Source organism: Cydia amplana, chromosome 11, assembly GCF_948474715.1.
Source record: "Cydia amplana chromosome 11, ilCydAmpl1.1, whole genome shotgun sequence".
In the NCBI taxonomy this organism is placed as follows: Eukaryota; Metazoa; Arthropoda; class Insecta; order Lepidoptera; family Tortricidae; genus Cydia; species Cydia amplana.
The window spans coordinates 7,884,892-7,904,443 of NC_086079.1; the positions used below are offsets into that span (position 1 = coordinate 7,884,892).

Consider the following 19,552-nt stretch of genomic DNA (forward strand, 5'->3'; position numbering starts at 1 on the left):
GCATCCCGACACAGACGGCACAACAACCGGATGTGTTGACACCGGCGGCATTCTAATGCGGCCGTGGACACCAGCAATTGATCGAAGATAACACCTTTATAATTGTTGAACTTCCAGGCGCAAGGAACCACCTTGATTAACCTTTAACCCAATATAACAAAAATAATAGATTACGCACATAAGGTAACAAACCTTAGGATAAACCTTTAATGCAATAATTGCATGCCTAATGCATTCTGTGACAGTTTTATTGCGGATATTATTATAAGGATTCATTGCGCACCGAGGAATACTTGCTTTCAAAATAAGTTCACTGGCCGGAATTAAAAATATTATCCAATTGATGATATCATTACGTCCCTTATTATCATTGGAAGAACTCAAAGTCTGGCCGTTGACTAGCCACGTGGCCACTTTGTCTTTGATCACTCTGACTTTGTTTCGGGCTAGGGCAAACAAAATTGGCATCTTGAAGAGGATTATGGCAGAAATTGACCAGCTGATAGTTTACTCTTAATCATCAATCTTTTATCAAGCTATTAACTGAAATAGATATCATAGGTTAGGTACACTAAAGAAAAAGTGACCAAGTCCACCAATCAGTCACCGGTCACAGTTTTATCAAGTTGTTCATTGGCAAACAAACTACTTAACCATTAAGCTTGTCCTATGTACGTTTCAGGTTTCCACGCTAAACGTGCGTTACGTACGTCCTGATCTGACAAACACGCCGCACGTGCTTCTGGGATCATTACGTGCTTAGTACGATGTTATAACTCGCGAACAGTGATACTTACATTCCTTATGCTTGCCCATGGCTGGCTGCAGCGGGCTGTCGTCCACTACCACCTTCGGCGGCGACACGCGCGGCGGCGAGCTTGCCGGCTCGTCGCCGCCTGCCTGGCGGCTAGCCATTTCCTCTGCGCCCGAACTGTAACAAACAATATAGGTATTGTTAACGAGTCTCCACAAATAGTTTACACGGCCTAAAAGGTCAACAGTAAAGAAACAAGCAAGACCGTCTCGCTAATGCTTTGAAAGGATCTAATAGTACATTACTGCAGACGCCGGGAAAGAAGGGCTTGCCGGGTGAGTAGGTATAGACGGCCGACCGTAGGGAGGCCGGATAGTGATACGAAGTCGGCAAGACCTTTTCACGGCTAGGCATGTATAGTGCTTTTCTCAAACATATTCAATGAAATAAAAAAATTCACCACTCAAAAATACAAATTATAAATATCAACCACCAATAGCTACACAACAAAAGTTTTTTAATTTTCCTTCCAATCCTGCCATAATGACTTTTTTTTTTACGGAAGTCGTCCGTATTTCGCGTGTGTAGTGTTCGAATATACCCTATTAGGGCCATTATACACAACCTGATAATAAGAATCTCAATTTAAATAAATAAAATAAATGCAATATAAAATAAATACGTATAGACAAGATTTTAAATTTATTCATCAACACATTGAATCATACAGATTCGTATTCTTAATATCAGTACGTTCGTGTATAACAGGCGTTAACACAGATATTTTGGTCCGATAACCATTCATTCACTAAGAATAAAAAAAAATATATAATTCGGCTGTTTAGCCTGTTCACAGACCCCATGTTTACATTAGAATTTAAAAAAAAATTACTTCCCGGCCTAGGCCTTCAATTTCGTATGAAATTCCTTTACAGTTCTCTGGAGTTGCTCCGCCCTAAACGTGATACTTCGAAGCCTGATATAACGCCCGGAGCGACGACATTTCATTGCATGTTTGAGAAAAAACCTTTACTTTAACCTCAAAATAAAAATAACGAAGAGAAATAGAGAGACGTCGAGCTTTGTTGGAGGTGTCATAATTCAACTCGACTGGATTATATTTATTGAGCGTCTAATCCAATTCAAAGCATTTCATCGAACGAGGTGTCAATATTTAGACACATTATATTCGTCTCTATTGTGGTAGTGACACATTACTTACTGTGGTAGGTACCTTTTATTCCGTTATCGATTAAGATAAATCAAACTTTGAGAAATCGGGCTAATGTTTGCACAATGGCTTATGGTTGCTCTACGTAGTCTGCAAAAACAAATTATGTGGATTAGAATACTGGTCAAGCGAACGATGCGTATGAAAATGATTGCAATAAACAATAACGAGTTTGGTTTTCCCGGACCAGTTCAAGTGATTCATATCGATAAATAACATGATATGTTATCCCTAAAACGCTTATGATATGTGTCGAATGATATGAATGTGTTGAATGTTGCTGACTTAGCTTGAGGGTCCTTGTGGTGGGAGACTTGTTTAGAAATCTTTTTTTTTAATGTGGAAAGTTTTGGAGGTGGCCAAACTAGAAGCTTATAGAGGGCCTCGAAAATCACATATTCAAGCGACAGTGAGGCATATAACTAAATGTTGTTTGTCGTTGTTATTCTAGAATAAGCGCAACTCCGTGGCACTGAAACCTCGTGGACTTGAGCTACTTTTTGCAGCAAAATTGCTAAGAATAAAGATTCAGTACGACTGCCTCAAGAAAATTCAGGGTAACACCATCAACAAACGCGCAATATTTTAATACCGAACGCAGCAAACATGATATTAGTTAAAGTGTTTCCCAGAGCCAATCCAATGGACACTCAAATTAAAGCAAATGAGTTTCGCAATACCAAGGAGGCTGGTTTGCTATAGGTATCTTGCCCGCAGGTGAAAATTAGCTAGTAACAAAGGTAAACCTTTTTTTACGTGGAGTAATGCATTTAAGCATTCCGCCTAACCGGGGAACTAATAGGACGGAAATGTCGGACTCGTGGCCAAGTGGCCAAATACCGACTTAAACTCTCCAGGGTCTAACTGTCTCGCAGCAATGGTGGCGGTGACACGGACGCAGAGTATTACACCGCCAATACCGCCTGCTGCCGAGGCTGTCCACTCCTTGGACCCGAAGGCCCTGGCGCCGAAGCTCCCCCTCTCGAAGGAACAAAGGTAGACCTGACCTTCATGTATGGTTTGCAAAGGTACAATGCTAACTTTTGGGGGATAATATTATGCGACTCAGTCAATTTGTATTTTTAGCTTTTGCACGCAGCTGTTCTCGTGTCGGTGCTGAACCACTCGGGGTAGACGGTAGCAGTACCTGAACGTGTCGTCGTTCGGCGATGTAGCCGGCGTGCCTGGCGAGGTAGGGGTGGTGGAGGCGGGCGAGGCAGGCGAGGCGGCGCGGCTGCGCTCGCGTCGGTGCTGCGGCTTGAACCACTCGGGGTAGATGGCGCTCAGCGTTTCCACGAGGTCGTGGTCCAGCGTGACGCGCCACGACGCGCGCCCTTCCGGGCCCTCCGAGCCGCCGCCTCCGCCGCACGACGATCGGCTCTCTGAATAACAGAAAACATTTTATTATTAACGTACATTCGCCTTTATAAGTTTACTGATGTTTATTATCCACCCGGTAACAAGTTTTGGTTTTCAAATAAATGAACCGCAAAATACATAATTAACAGTTTTGATGTTAATAAACACAAAGTTTACCGCAATTTAGTGGATTATTACTAGAAATTTAAACAATTTAGAAATACTAAACACTCTCACAACTAAAACGTGCGTGGTAGTGACATCGGAATTGCGTACGGCTCAATACATTGGGTGCGGTTGGGCGGGGTAGACTCATGGCCACACTCGCGACCCAATGGGTCCTGATCTATTTAATAGTTCCGTAAAAACTACTCATGCGCGTAATCTGACAAAAAAAAAGGAAAATAAATAATCGTTTGTGGTTTATTGTCGTAGACGTCGCAGTCTATTTTTGAATAAGTATCTCGCTAACGATGTAACAATGAATGAAATACAAGGGCTTAGTAGCTCGTGACGCACAAAACATTATTTGAATTTGTGGATAATATCGTGCAAGACTTTAAATCCAAAACAAAAGTATCTACCTACTTACAACAGACTAACTTGAATGAAACTAAAGGGCCCCACTGATTACCAGTCCGCCGGACGATATCGGCCTGTCAGTTAGAACAAAAGTTTGACAGTTCCGAACAACTGACAGGCCGATATCGTCCGGCGGACTGATAATCAGTGGGCCCCTTAACTAAAATTAAAAGCCCAAACATGGAACACACTAGATTACATCGTCTCGTTTTATTATCGTATTATTTTATTGCCTTTATGATCAGATCCGCTTTATCTCAAGCGCTTTTAAGAGCATACATTGCCTTGCCTAACAGTAACAAAGAAAATTAAAATGCTTTAATAGTTTCAATAAAGTAATAAAGTCGCTTTATCACAAGTAAATTTTGAGACTATTCGTCAATTTCTCAGGGATCGACGGATCAATCTAGAGGAAAAGTTTCAGCTTTTTTGGAAATCAGTCAAAACTTGGCTCAAAATATTCTAAATTTGCAATTGTTTTTCAACACTTGTATATTCTAGTAATTTGCATTAGGTAAGTATCCTCTATTTCTTAACGACATTAGTGTCAAAGCACAATAACATACGAGGCAATTTATAAAAAAATATGGCACATTCACATAATGACGTTAGTTTTGCCCCATCATATATATCTCAAAAGCCGAAAAAAGATGGCAGTATTACGCAATGTTTAAAACTCGCTATAAAGCTGGAAATACGATGCGGAATAAATAAAACATCTGTCGGCATACGCGATGTATAAAAGTAAAAGTTACGTAAACAGGTGCAGACTTCAAAAATGTAGAATATAGTATTTGCCTTGTTTGTTTAAAGGAGCATTTATGTTGACGTTGCTAAGGAACTCTCCGACTCCAGTCATAAGCTTTTAACTATTATTTTTTTCCAATAATTGTACAGTTGGTTCGCTCCACTGACAATTTGTCTGTGGTTCGCTCTATCAAGATACTATACCCGCAGTTATTTCAGTAAATAAAAAAACTATACACTTTGTACAAAGATCTTCATACAAAATGGCCCCCAATTCATCAATAGGAATTCCTGAAGTTCAATATTTTTTGCGGCGTTGCTAGAAACAGTAAACTGTGCTCTCTCAGGTGGTATGCAATCAAGAAATTGTCGATATAAAAACTACAACAACATTCTATTGTCTAAATTCAACATATACCAACACAATTTGGTAGTTTACTTTGACCTTTGACTATGTAAAGTAGAAACGATGTTCAATTAGCTAATATGATGTAAATGCCTGTTTTATATCTGTGTATATCATAACATCGTTTTGTAAACAAACTCGCGCACGTGTGTACGGCTGACTCATACTCATTACAAACTTTGAAACGAATTATGGCGGCGCACATACATAACGTTGCCGATTTCATGATAAGCTCCTATAGCGAAAATCATAACTAACAGTGATCGTGAACTGCACGACGACACTAAGAATCATAAACAATCTACGCTTTTCAAAAATATATCATAAAAACTATACTCACACATTTGTATTTTTAATAATTGCACTCTTTATTAAGCCAATAATTCATTGTTTCTTGTTTTAAGAACAATATTTTAATGTCACTTAGTGTAGGCAGGTTTGTTATTTTTACCACCGCTACTGCAACGTGGAACTGTCAACAAGGTAATGATTCGTATCATTTCTTTCTACGCCTCCCACGCGATTTTATTATGTTCATGTGTCATATTGAGATAAATAAAACCGGTCTGTGGCTAAAAAACAATTAACACGAAAGAGTTTGAAGTGTAACTTTTGATTTGATATGTCGTATTCCGACCAAACGCCTCTGAATGAATGGGGCCACTAATAAAGTCTAACAACACAAAATCATAACTCAAAACATGACTTTTGAATTAGCTAACCTTAAATTTAGTTTATAAAGTAGATCAAGGTTTACATTTTGTGTGAAGTCGGGTCGCAGTTGCGCATAAGTAGCGGAATATCACCGGGAGGATAAAATAAAGTCGGTAACTTGGTCGCATGCGTCTCACGTCAATCAAGATGTCAGTCAGCGTCGCCGCAAGCGCCACTATTTGATTTTTAAAGATTTGTTTAGTTTCAGCACAATTCATGCCAACGTGCGTGTGCGTGTGCGTAATTTGCTTGCACTAAAACAATCACGACGAGACGAAGCAATCGGATTAATAAAGGATAGTTGTTTAAATAATATAAGTAGGTAAACAGTACCAAGAAAAGCGTTTTCTTATTCACAAATAATATAGTTTTTTTCTGTCATATTTAATTATAATATTTGAACCATCCAGCCTGGGACAATCAATGGATTGTCGCAGGCTGGATGGTTCAAATATTATAATTAAATCAATGGTGTATAACTTGGTCAATAATGATTGACCAAGTTATATGTATAAGGATATCTCTATCTAGTTATTTGATAACGGATAAACGTCAGAAAAGAGCATACCTATTTACATATTTGCTTAAACTTTACAAGATTTCTCATTTTCACAAGAATCCATGCCATTGAGGTCTGTCTTGCAGTAAAATAAATAAAACCAAGGTAATTAAGGACTAATAATTACCAAAGAATAATTATCTGGACAAAAATAGATGTCAGGTAAACGGAATATGGTAAGCATACTGTCGAAGGACACAATTATTTGCAGCATCCTTTTTACGCATTAATTGCCCGCCCGTGACTTTTACTGATCGACTTTACTCGATCAATTTGTCGCATTTAATATGACAGCTGATGTAAGAGCTCCGAAGGTCCGCGTGACGGAGGTTGCGAGGGTGACGTCAGGCTGTGCACACGGTCCTACCGATATTGCGTGGGAGCAGGCACCTGCTCAACCCACGTACGGCTTGATCCTGGAGAGTCATGATCTTACTCAATGATTCTGTGATAAGAACAAGTTATGCCATTTTATTAACTCACAAAAATCGTAACCAGAAAATGCTACTCGGCGTTAGTCGTAAAAGCTATTCACGGAGCTTTAACCTAACAAAACTTCGGTGACGAATGCATACGACACGCGATGACGTCATGGTCAGCGGTACGTTATAATTTTTTGTACAGTCGAACAAAAATAGTGTAGTATATCACAATACTATACATGTAGGTAAACATAACTATTAGGTTTAGATATGAATATGTGGGTATGCCGCTCGCGCTTGACCATGTTTTTAGTTTAGAATAAACCGCCATTGAAGTAACATCGTGTTTCTTTATATCGCCCTTTACATTCATATCATTTGGCGCAGTCGCGAATCTACAAGTTATTTGTGTTGTGGATAGTGCAAGTAAAAGAAAATGTCTGTGGGAAAGTTAAAAACATTTGATATTAATGACGGAAAGTGGTCGACATATTGTGAGATCGTGGAACAATACTTTTTAGCCAACGATGTACAGGATGCGAAGAAGGTCCCTACACTGATAGCATGTGTAGGCACTGCCACATACGAGCTAATGGTAGACCTTTGCAGTCCAAAGAAACCAAAGGACTTTAAATATGACGACTTGATCGCGTTAGTCGCGGCGCACATTCAGCCGAAGCCATCTTATCTCGCCGAGCGGTACAAGTTTCGCTTAACAAAACAAACCGAGGGTGAATCGGTCGCCCAGTTTGCCGCGTCGTTGAAGCACCTAGCAACAACGTGCGATTTCAAAACTACTTTAGATGACAACCTGAGGGACCAGTTCATATGTGGCCTAAAAGACGAAATGACTCGTCAACGTTTGTTTTGTGAAGAAAACGACTTAGACTTTAAAAAGGCCTATAAAATGGCGGTATCGTTGGAAGCCGCTGCCAAAAACGCCGCGAATGTTGTAGACCAAAAACCGTCTAGCTCCAAAGAACACGATCTTCACGCGGTATACGCGGCGCCGGCGCCAGGACACGGGCGCGGCGCCAGCAGCGGCGCGCGTTTCGCTCGGCGGGGCGGCGCGCCGGCCGCCACGGCGGGCCGGGGGCGCGGCGCGGGCGCTGCGGGCGCCGCGGCGCGGCCGACCCGGAGCTCGTGGGGCCCACGACAACCACGGCAACAGTGTGTCTGCTGTGGCGACCAAGATCACGACCAAACCGTATGCAAGTTCAAGGAGTACGTTTGTAAAATATGTTTAAAAAAAGGCCATATAAAAAGAGCGTGTCCCAACATTCGTGAGATGAATTATACTACGAACACCGACACGGCAAACGATTGGGGACAAGATAGCGGCTCGAGTGGCGATCCAGATGAGGACTGCGAGCCGGGCCAGACCGGCGACTTCGAGGGCCTGTACCATGTGGAACTGACGGGACGGGAGCCGGTAATTGCCGAGGTTATTGTCGACGGGAAGAAGCTGCACATGCACGTTGACACGGGCTCACCGGTTGCTTGTATTAACGAAAATCTGTACAAAAAATTGTTCGGACACCACACATTATATACAGACGATTCACAGTTACGTGGATACAATCGTTTACCAATCCAGTCGCTTGGATTCATACGTGTAAACGTGGAGTATTTAAATATTAGACAAGAACTGCACCTATATATCATCGTGAACGGTGGTGTGCCATTAATAGGTCGGGAGTGGATAAAACCGTTAGGTATGAGCATCATCGTCACAGACTCAGTGTTAAAAATAGACAACAGTAAGAATAAGTGCAGTGAAGTGATGTTAGATATGTCAGCATTGACGCGCGAACATTCCCGCGTATTTAGCGAGTCCCTGGGAAGGCATGTGAGCGCGCGCGCGACGCTACGCGTGCGGCCGGACGCGCAGCCCGTGTTCCGACGCGCGCGCCCTCTACCGCTGGCACTGCGCGCGCCCGTCGACGCCGAGCTTGAGCGCATGGAGCGTGCAGGTATAATTACGCCGATTTCTTCCTCTGACTGGGCTTCATGCTTAGTTGTTGTTGTCAAAAACAATGGTAGCCTCAGAATTTGCGGGGATTATAAATCCACCCTCAATCCCGTGTTAGAAGTAGACAGATATCCACTTCCGCGTGCCGAACAGCTGTTTAATAATCTTAATGGGGGAAAACTATTTTCAAAATTGGATTTGAAGGAAGCATATATGCAAATCGAACTCAGCGAAGATTCAAAAAAGTACACAGTAGTAAACACACATCGCGGTTTATACATGTATAACAGACTAGTATATGGGGTAGCGTCGGCAGCGTCAATATTTCAGCGCGTCATAGAACAGGTAGTGGCCGGAATCCCCAACGTGACAGTTTATCAGGATGACGTTTTGATTACGGGAAATAGTGAAGCCGATCACATTAAAAATTTAAAGAGTGTCCTAAATCGCTTTGAAGCCGCGGGGCTAACATTGCGCAAAGAGAAATGCACCTTTTTCGCCAAAGAAGTAAAGTATTTGGGCTTCATTATTTCCGAAAATGGGGTAAGAACAGACAATGATAAAATTAAGCCCATATTGGAGGCTCCGGCACCCGAAAACACGTCTACACTTAAAGCCTTTTTGGGCATGGTTAATTTTTATTCGAAGTTTATTAAAGGATTCACAGACATTTTGACGCCTTTATACCGATTGTTAAAAAAGGAACAGACGTGGGAGTGGGGCCAACCGGAGAAAGAAGCCTTTAAGAAAATCAAGGTTGCATTAACGAATAGTCCAGTTTTAACCCATTACAGTGAGAGGCTACCACTGATTCTATGTTGTGACGGGAGCCAGACGGGGGTTGGCGCCGTCATACTGCACCGAACGGCGGAGGGTGAACGGCCGTTCTGCATCGCATATGCATCGCGAGCGCTTAATGCGGCCGAGCGAAATTATAGCCAGATTCACCGCGAAGCACTTAGCATCATCTTTGGCATAAAAAAATTTCATACGTACTTATATGGTCGGCGGTTCACCCTGCGCACAGATCATCGTCCGCTGGTAAGCATTTTTGGGTCTAAGGCAGACATTCCAGCCACCGCTGCTGGGCGGCTCATAAGATGGGCGCTACTGTTGTCGGGCTACCAATATGACATTGAGTACGTAAAATCAGCGGACAACATAGCAGACGGACTGTCTCGCTTACCGTTACCCATAGTTGACCAAAGCGACGCGAGCGATGATTGTAGCTTTGTACAATTTATAGAAAATAATTTCCCGATTCGCGCGCTCGACGTCAAAAGGGAAACTGCCGCTGATAAAACACTTAATCTAGTGTCACAGTATGTTAAATCAGGTTGGCCGAAGGCAGGAGTGGTAGCCGACCTGCTTCCTTATTATAGAAGACGAGATGAGCTCAACGTAGAAGGTGGGTGTGTCATATGGGGTTCTCGCGTCGTGGTGCCGGCAGCGCTGCAGGCGGCAGTGCTGGCCGAGGTGCACGGCGGACACCTAGGCATTGTCAAGTGTAAAAGCATCGCGCGGAGTTACGTCTGGTGGCCTAGGATAGACCTGGACATCGAGCAGCTGTGCAACTCATGCCGTGTCTGTGCAGAGACAGCGGATGCACCCCCGCGAGTAGCCATAGTGCCTTGGACTATGTCAAAGAAGGCATTCGATAGAATACACATAGATTTTTTGTCATATAATGCGAAAACATACCTTATAGTCGTAGATAGTTATTCGAAATGGATAGAAGTGTTCCCAATGACAACCACAACGGCCGAAGCAACTACAGATAAATTAAGGGAGTTATTTGCTAGATTTGGGATTCCATCCAAATTAGTCTCAGATAATGGACCCCCATTTAGTAGTGAACAATTCGCAAGTTTCCTAATGAAAAATGGGGTCACGCACGTCACGTCAGCTCCTTATCACCCCGCGTCTAATGGGGAGGCGGAAATAGCGGTGCGTACAATAAAAAAATGTTTAAAAAAAGCAACGAAAGAAAATACTAACCCTAATCAATTTTTACAACGCTTTTTGTTAGATTACCGAAACACTAAACACTGCACCACGGACGACTCACCAGCTGCACTGTTGCTAGGGCGTCAATTAAAAACAAGACTTGACCTACTCAAAACCGGTTTGTTTGACACTGTAGGAAAAAATAAGCAAACACAAATAGCTCGTGGACCCCAGAACAGTAGGTTATTCGAAGTCGGGGATTTAGTGTGGGCTAGAGACTTTCGTAAGGGCCATAAGTGGATTGAGGCTACGATTGTACAGGTATTAGGTAACAACAATTTTAAAGCTCAGACAGAGGAAGGCATGATATCTCGGCACACAAATCAATTGCGCGCACGCCACGATTCTGGCGCGGCGCCGACGGACGAGTCCAGCTGCTGGCGCGAGGCACGCCATGACGGCGCGACCCCAGACGTTCACGTGGCTCCCCTGGCGGCGGCTGGTTGTAGGGTCCCGGGGGATGCACCAGCGCCACCCGCCACCAACTCCAGACCGATGCGCGCTCGCATGCCTGTTATGCGATACGGTTTTGAAGAGGTGTATCCGTAAACATGCGAATAATAATTGTTTTTCTTTGTTCCTTATTATCAAACACAGATACCTAGGTAAAAAAAAAAAAATATCATTGACAAATTATAAGGAAATTGTCAGAGAAATTTGAACCAATAGCCTAAGTAATAGAGCAAAATTTGCTTTGTTTTTCAACTCGCATAAAACAAAACGTTTTATTTAAATTTAAATTCGATTGAAGCTATTAGTACTAAGTACTTATAATATATGGTACTGGCTTAACATGTGTTATGATACCTTACCATTGTTAATAATTGCCATTAATTTTAAGTCATCATTTTTTTTTCCTTATTGTACCTACTAAACCTAGGTACTTACTTAGATTAAGAGGAGAGTAAATAGGTACAGCATCTACCTACAAGTGCTCACTTCATAATATATGTACTTACTCCTAGCAATTTTGAGATTTAACCGTTAAACTAATTTACGTTTGTTATAATATAACCTTAGTCAATAAGAATTAACGCCTAATTATGTAAACACCACATTCCTTCTTACTTATAGTCATGAGTCATCTAACAGCTGTTGCTCGCCTGACCTAGTTAATAACTTAAGTATCTCCAGGTGACCTAATACAATGGATAATCAGCTGGGTACGTACAAGATCGAACCTGTCGGTAAGGGGGGAAGTAGTGTAGTATATCACAATACTATACATGTAGGTAAACATAACTATTAGGTTTAGATATGAATATGTGGGTATGCCGCTCGCGCTTGACCATGTTTTTAGTTTAGAATAAACCGCCATTGAAGTAACATCGTGTTTCTTTATATCGCCCTTTACATTCATATCAAATAGCACATTATTAAATTGTACAACGGGACTTAATCGCGTATCGGCGTTGTCCCCGTGGTATCGGAGAAAACTCCGAGACCACTTGGACAACGCCGTCCTCGAAACGTCGGAGGTAAATCTTAAAAACTTAAATACGCGATTAAGTCCCGTTGTACAATTTAATAATGTGTAAAAATCGTGAAAGTTTAAATCAGTGTTAAAAATAGGACAAATTAGTTCTTCAAAGGTGATAATTTAGTGTGAGCTTCCTAGAATTTAGGTCGTGCCCAGTTGTGCCATGTATCAGATGCCGGCTTCGTTAAGGCATCTATTCCAAGACAAACAAACAGCATTTCTCTAGGTATAGTACTAAGCTAAATGTGATTTGTGGGACGAATCTCGGAAACGGTCGGCGACAGAGGAGTGACCCCGATTTGTCGCCGCGCCTGCTGTAGCGACGAGAGCACGTTCGCAATGTAAAGCATCTAGACGCCTGGTCGCCTCCTTGTGATTAGACGATGCTCTGTCAAAGGCATGCCTGTCCATGAGTAAAGCTTATCCGCGTATGATATGAGCGTATGTGGCGATAGCGATACGATAACGGGCATACAATGATACACGTGTTCTCCATTAGCAGGGTGTAAGAAGAGTTTGTATGATTTTGTGTAGGTAAGATAAGTCTTAACCTTCTCTTGTGAAAAACAAAGCATTAGCAAATTCCGGGCTAACTGTTGAGAGATTAGAAGACAACAGGCGAACCGATGACGGAAGCCGATATAAACTAAGTTTAGAAGACGCCCTTGCCTGGGCCCTAGCGAGGTTATCGGATTAGGACGAGCGCCCGTCACTGATTCATTGTTTGACTGAGATAGAACCGAAACACATTTCAACAAAAATCAACAAACTCTGTTATGTTTATATTCAAATGGACCATAAAACGATGTTTGATTAATCGCAAACTTTAAATTGTGGCATCATCTTTCGAAAAGGCATGGATTTTAAGAGCGGTTAAATAAATAATTACACTTAGAATCTTATGTAGGTAAACAAGGTTAGGTTTACTGAAAAATGAAAATTCTTAAGTGGATTGCAAATAGCGCCAGCAGGCGCCTGCAACTAGGAGCACTGGCGCCTGTAAAAACATTGGTCCGAGTAATACGTCCGGCAATAATTGGCGAAATTGTAACAACAAACTCGTTTCGAATTTCCTATTTTTCGCACATATATAGAGAAGAAGAAGAAATACATTATTTTAACGCCACAACATAGTACATGAAAACAAAGAAAAAATAAAAGCATGCAGACCTAAAAGACATTTGGACGCTAAAATAGGATCCCCACTCAGCATAATGCCGCGGCAAACCGTGGCGCTGGTTTTCTGTGGGGACCTGACTTAATCTAAAAAGTTGACGGCGACACGTACGCCAACAACACACAAATAAATTTACATTGATATAAAAAACACAAACATTATTATTTATATAACAAGGAAAACATAGAAAATTAATATACAAGTAAAAACCAGAATAAAAAAAAAATAGAACAATATATCGTAATGTACTATACCTATCAAGTTCACAGTGAAACACGGTCATTGCATGTACGACATTCTATTTTGCATACACGCAATAGAAGCGTAATATAATTAATAATATTAGTAATATGTATATTGCCTATTTCACTGAGCGAACCATAAGTATCCAAATGGTTTTGATCAGAAGCGCAACCAGAATTGCCGAGTGCTTGCACAACGTGTATATGTTTGGCATACCGAACTAGGCTAAATTCGGATCTCAATTGACTTTCGTAAGTCGATGAATGAAACGCCGGCAACGGTAATGTTCTAACCGATTTCTTTAACATACGAGAAGATACACGTACACGTAGCTAAAATAAACAAAAAATCTGACTTAGGCATCCAGTAATCACTCTCAAGGCTTATACGAATCTAACTCCAGCTTTAAAATCCGTAAAGCCGTTTGAATTGTTACAGTGTTAGAGTTAGAAGCTTATTGCTTATCTACTTTTGACTAGAATAAACATCCAGTGGAAGAAATAAAAACGCATCTACAGACTACACCTAGTAGGCCGTGGTCAAATTTTGAAATATAAATATAAAACCATTAATGGAATCATAATTAAACGAAACAGATGTAATGAGACAAACTGTTATAAACCACATTGTACGAAGTAGGTTTATGGACGATTTCAACGATTAACAACAACAGATCATAATGTTTACATTGTCAATAAATGCTAAAACTGTTTTATACGAAATTGCAAACTGGGGGAAACGACCTATGAATGTGTTATAAATGATCCAGATGCACATGGACGCAATAATGACAAGTAATGTTACACGGCAAGTTATAATAATGTTAAATTCTGAAATAGCATACGCCATCGCCATATAGGTACGACTACATTTCGTGCAAAGGTTCAATAGTACACTGAGCTTAAAGAAAGTATTTTAAAGTTCATAGAAAACGCTAATGTAATGGGCAATCATGTAGATATTGCCCAGAACTGATTAAAATAAACCAAGTGCATTTTTAGAATAGGTAAGTCTAGGCTGGAATGGAACCATAACCGGCTGATGACGTAAAAGGATGTTTTCAGCGAGTCGGAGGCCGTCTGTTTATCGTCGGAGAACAGTTAGAGCTACACTCAGACTCCTATACGATGCAGCTGTAAAAACACTCAAAATTACCCTACTTCTACACTCGCAACGCAATCACTGTACAATTGTATGCGAAAATCTGTCAAGCAACACCTACGAAATTATAACACGGCTACTGATGAAATAAAACACCGAAAAGCACAATATAAATCCAGTTATCAGCAAAACATGCATGAGCCAAAAGATGACAATTAAAGAATGCTACGTCGAAGTAGAAATAATTTTACAGTACATATGGGGCTACTTTTCCGCATTAGTGCGTAAAATAGCACTTTTCGTGCGTATGTCGAAACTTTAAAGTGCCATATGTACTGTAAAACGTTGTTAGATACACGTGCGAATAGGTAATTCGCAACTCGTGTCGATTTAAAACACTCCCTTCGGTCGTGTTTTAATTTATCGCCACTCGTTTCGAATTTCCTCTTTTTCGCACTTGTATCGAAATAGTTATTAGCCCCATATGTACTGTAAATAACTATTACATTTTAAGATAAGAACTGATGTCGATAAAAAATAGTTATAGCTTGGTACCTACGTTTTTATCGGCCAATCTATACTCAAACTATGATTAGAAATAAAATGTTTTATCCGCAACTCGCCAGCTCGTTCATATAATACTAAATCATTTAAAAATAAGTCCACGGCAGTGCCGCCGACTACCAATAAGTCACATAATAAGATGTAGTAAAATAAAAATACGAACCACCTAATCCAAGGCCAAGGAATTTTATAAGCTTTTCATTCGGTATATGACTTCCTGCCTTGTAATATTACCACATTACTGTAGGTAGGTATCTAAATACGGTTTAAAGGAAGTACCTACTTGTTTTCATAGGAAATCTTGTTCTTGTTTTATACACGTATTAATGATTACTTTTAAAACTAAAGTGAGGTAATTACCACATTTAACTTTGCATTTGGACGGGTCGGGTCTATTGTTATTTTAGAAATATGATTACATATTTGCCTGCTGATAAGAAATCGTTGTCTACGTTTGCCCTGTTTCGGATGACCATTTATGTAAAAAACCGGCCAAGTGCGAGTCGGACTCGCGCACGGAGGGTTCCGCACCATCAACAAAAAATAGAGCAAAACGAGCAAAAAATCGGTCACCCATCCAAGTACTGACCCCGCCCGACGTTGCTTAACTTCGGTCAAAAATCACGTTTGTTGTATGGGAGCCCCACTTAAATCTTTATTTTATTCTGTTTTTAGTATTTGTTGTTATAGCGGCAACAGAAATACATAGCTATCACGGTACGTGAGATACAGCCTGGTGACAGACGGACAGACGGGCGGACGGACGGACGGACGGACAGCGGAGTCTTAGTAATAGGGTCCCGTTTTTACCCTTTGGGTACGGAACCCTAAAAAAAGAAACCACTAAAGACGTGCCTATAATATCCCTCAGTTGCTGTAGATCCTAGAGAAATCCTAGATCATATGATTATCATCCAATCCTGGTCTGATGATAACGGGATTAACTAAAAGTAAGTGTACCTTTTCAAAGCAGAATAATGTTCCTAAAAATATATAAATAAATAAAAATCCCGAAGAAATAAAAAACAAAAGGAGTACTTACCTACCATTTTTGAAGTCGGTGAAACTAAGGTCAAATAAAACACATTTTTGAAGTGAAAACTTCTTTAGCGGCGCTGTGCACTTTTTGTGATGGGGAAAAAATGTTAAACTCGCGAGAGGTAAGATTCGTAAGACGTAAGACGGACACGTGACGTGACCTGATCGAAAAACTGTTACAATGTCATTGAGTTTTTCTTTATTGATTTAAATGCCATCTAGTGAGTTTCCCCTCTAACTGGTACTTATATAACTTGAGTACTAACAGTGATGTGCTTAGGGGTTTCCAGTAATGCGACGAAATAACGCTAGATGGCGTTAACCTCAATTATACATACTTAGTGCTGCAGACATTTTGCACTAATTGAGTTTTCACTTCTGCCGGCACTCTCGGAGTGCAACCCGTTGTTTTTAGGGTTCCGTACCCAAAGGGTAAAAAACGGGACCCTATTACTAAGACTTCGCTGTCCGTCCGTCCGTCCGTCTGTCACCAGGCTGTATCTCATAAACCGCGATAGCTAGACAGTTGAAATTTTCACAAATGATGTATCTCTGTTGCCGCTATAACAACAAATACTAAAAATAAAATAAAATAAATATTTAAGGGGGGCTCCCATACAAATAACACGATTTTTTTGCTCTATTTTTTGTTGATGGTGCGGAACCCTCCGTGCGCGAGTAAGACTCGCACTTGGCCGGTTTTTTTATGAGGATTAGGTAGAGCGAAGCGTCAGCAATAAATATTGTCAGTGTGACGTTCGCATAGGCAAGCCAAAGCAGTTTGGTATTTTCATCCGCCGCCGGGCTCGGACATGGAACATTATATTAGACATCGGACGACTACTACTTTTTTAGGGTTCCGTAGCCAAATGGCAAAAAACGGAACCCTTATAGATTCGTCATGTCTGTCTGTCTGTCCGTCTGTCCGTCCGTATGTCACAGTCACTTTTCTCCGAAACTGTAAGAACTATACTGTTGAAACTTGGTAAGTAGATGTATTCTGTGAACCGCATTAAGATTTTCACACAAAAATAGAAAAAAAAAACAATAAATTTTTGGGGTTCCCCATACTTCGAACTGAAACTCAAAAATTTTTTTTTTCATCAAATCCATACGTGTGGTGTATCTATGGATAGGTCTTCAAAATTGGTTTGAACGAGATCTAGTAAGTAGTTTTTTTTTAATACGTCATAAATCGCCTAAATACGGAACCCTTCATGGGCGAGTCCGACTCGCACTTGGCCGCTTTTTATTAACTGGGAATAAAATTTAAACAGCCTAATCATTTTAATACGTCTCTCCCATAAATTCTAGCTAACTATGGCATCTAGCTGCCACTTGAAAGTTCCTGGAGTTCAATTGCTAACAGATTAAGTTTTTAAGCGTGCAATGTGTAGGTATGTAAATAATCTATGGGCGAAATAAAGCCAAATAGAATAGTTAGGACATGGTCTTGCGATGCAGAGAAGGACTAAATTTGACATAATGTACTATTATGTTATCTGACATGTGGTTGATTGGTATAATAATTTCTAGTCTTATTTCTCCTTATATTAGTCCCACCTCTATCTAGGCTTATATCTACGGCGGCGGAGACAAACCGCTTTATTCTGGGTTACCAATGTTACCATAGGGTTTAGGTTCTGGGCTTTCATCTCCCTCTTGATATTGAACTACCATGTGCCGGGAGGTCTTCGTCTTCCCAGGAATGTTGTGAGGATATTGTATTGTATTGTAGCACGGGCAGATTTCCGTAACTCGACGACGGGCGCCTTTTTTTCATGACGGGGGGTGGGGGCTAGTCCAGCCAACCCAACCCCTCAAGAGGAATGGTCACCCTTCCTCCTGTTGGATCCTGAAAGAGCGACTTCGTGAGTCTTTCATTGATACCAGGCATGGCCTTTCGGCCTCCAGCCTGGTTTAGCCAGTGTGCTATTTCTTTGTACGTTCTAGCAGCAGTGAGCGTACCTTGCTAAAGTGGATCGGGAGAATCGTTTCCGGGCCAATCGCCTCCGCACCTAATGCGGTTTGATGTAATTATATGGCTCAGGGCGATTAAGAGTGCTCTACTGTCGGATAGCATGTGGATGGAGGATCCTACTACCCTCCTTGCAGTGATGGCAGCCGCCGCATTGATGATGCCCATGCACTCAGCTTGGAATATGAGTTATGGGCTCCTAGCGGAGTGGTAATGGACACGTTCAGGTCTTCTGAGAAGGTTCCAGAGTCCGACTCACTGTCTGTTTGGGGATGTCCGCTGAAGGGGATGGCCTCTTGCTGTATGTGTAGGTGAAGCGATGGAAGGTTTAGCATGCCCTGAAGGGCATGAATGGCTGCAGACTGTGAGGACTTCGTGTTTTGTAGGGATGTTTAAGAGATTTAACTGACAAACTATCAAACGTTTCATGTGGCCGGACCGGACCATCCTAAGCCTTCTTTTAGTTTGTCATAATTAAAGGACCACTCTGAAAGATCCTCTTACGTGCTCATTGCGCTATCGCGACAAGTAACAGGACATAGAAAAGTCGAGCGCTATAAATGCAGGATCTTGAGGGCCATCAGGAACTATTTTAATCCGTTAGTACCCACACAGTACAAAAATGCACTTTCCACGTGTTTTATTTTTACTGCGGTAACTGGGTACATTGCAAACCCAGCTGATAAGCGTTTACCTGTTTACAATATAACAGCCTACTTAAAATAAACACGCGACGTAATAAAATTGTATCTTAAAACACACTTGTTGTAATGGAAGTCATTACAAATCAAACTTTACCTTACACATCAATGCTTGCTTACATATGACATTGAAATATAATATCTGGGAGACCGAGTAGCTTTGCTCGGAAAACATATAAAAGCTCAAAAATCAGCGTTTTCCCAGAAATAAGACCTAGCTAGATCGATTTTTCGCCCCTGAAAACCCCCATATAGCAAATTTCATCGAAATCGTTAGAACCGTTTCCGAGATCCCCGAAATATATATAAATAAATATATAAGAATTGCTCGTTTAAAGGTATAACATTTAGGTATATATATGTATATAATAAGATATGTTTTTTTAGGTTACACAACATTTTGAATTAGGTATTTAAAATCACTGTCATAACTATGAGATGAATTTTATACATTTAAGCTAAAATAATAAAGAACTCACTTTATTTTTCGTTATGCAAGTTTGATTCAACCTACTTT

At 41.0% G+C, this 19,552-nt stretch overlaps 1 protein-coding gene across 3 annotated transcripts in view; it reads right to left on the minus strand.

Annotated features, from left to right (window-relative positions):
* The window catches only part of LOC134651917 (protein piccolo), a 63,769-nt gene that overhangs the window by 13,894 nt on the left and 30,323 nt on the right, over positions 1-19,552 (minus strand). For 2 of the 3 annotated variants that reach the window (XM_063507027.1, XM_063507026.1), the window contains exons 2-3: positions 3,133-3,367; positions 798-931 (exon numbers count right to left, since the gene is read on the minus strand). In XM_063507027.1, the coding sequence (XP_063363097.1) occupies positions 798-915 (118 nt within the window). In that variant the 5' untranslated portion in view covers positions 916-931; positions 3,133-3,367. Of the gene's footprint in view, positions 1-797; positions 932-3,132; positions 3,368-5,419; positions 5,574-19,552 lie in introns of those variants that run through there. The other variant, XM_063507028.1, reaches the window with a different exon arrangement.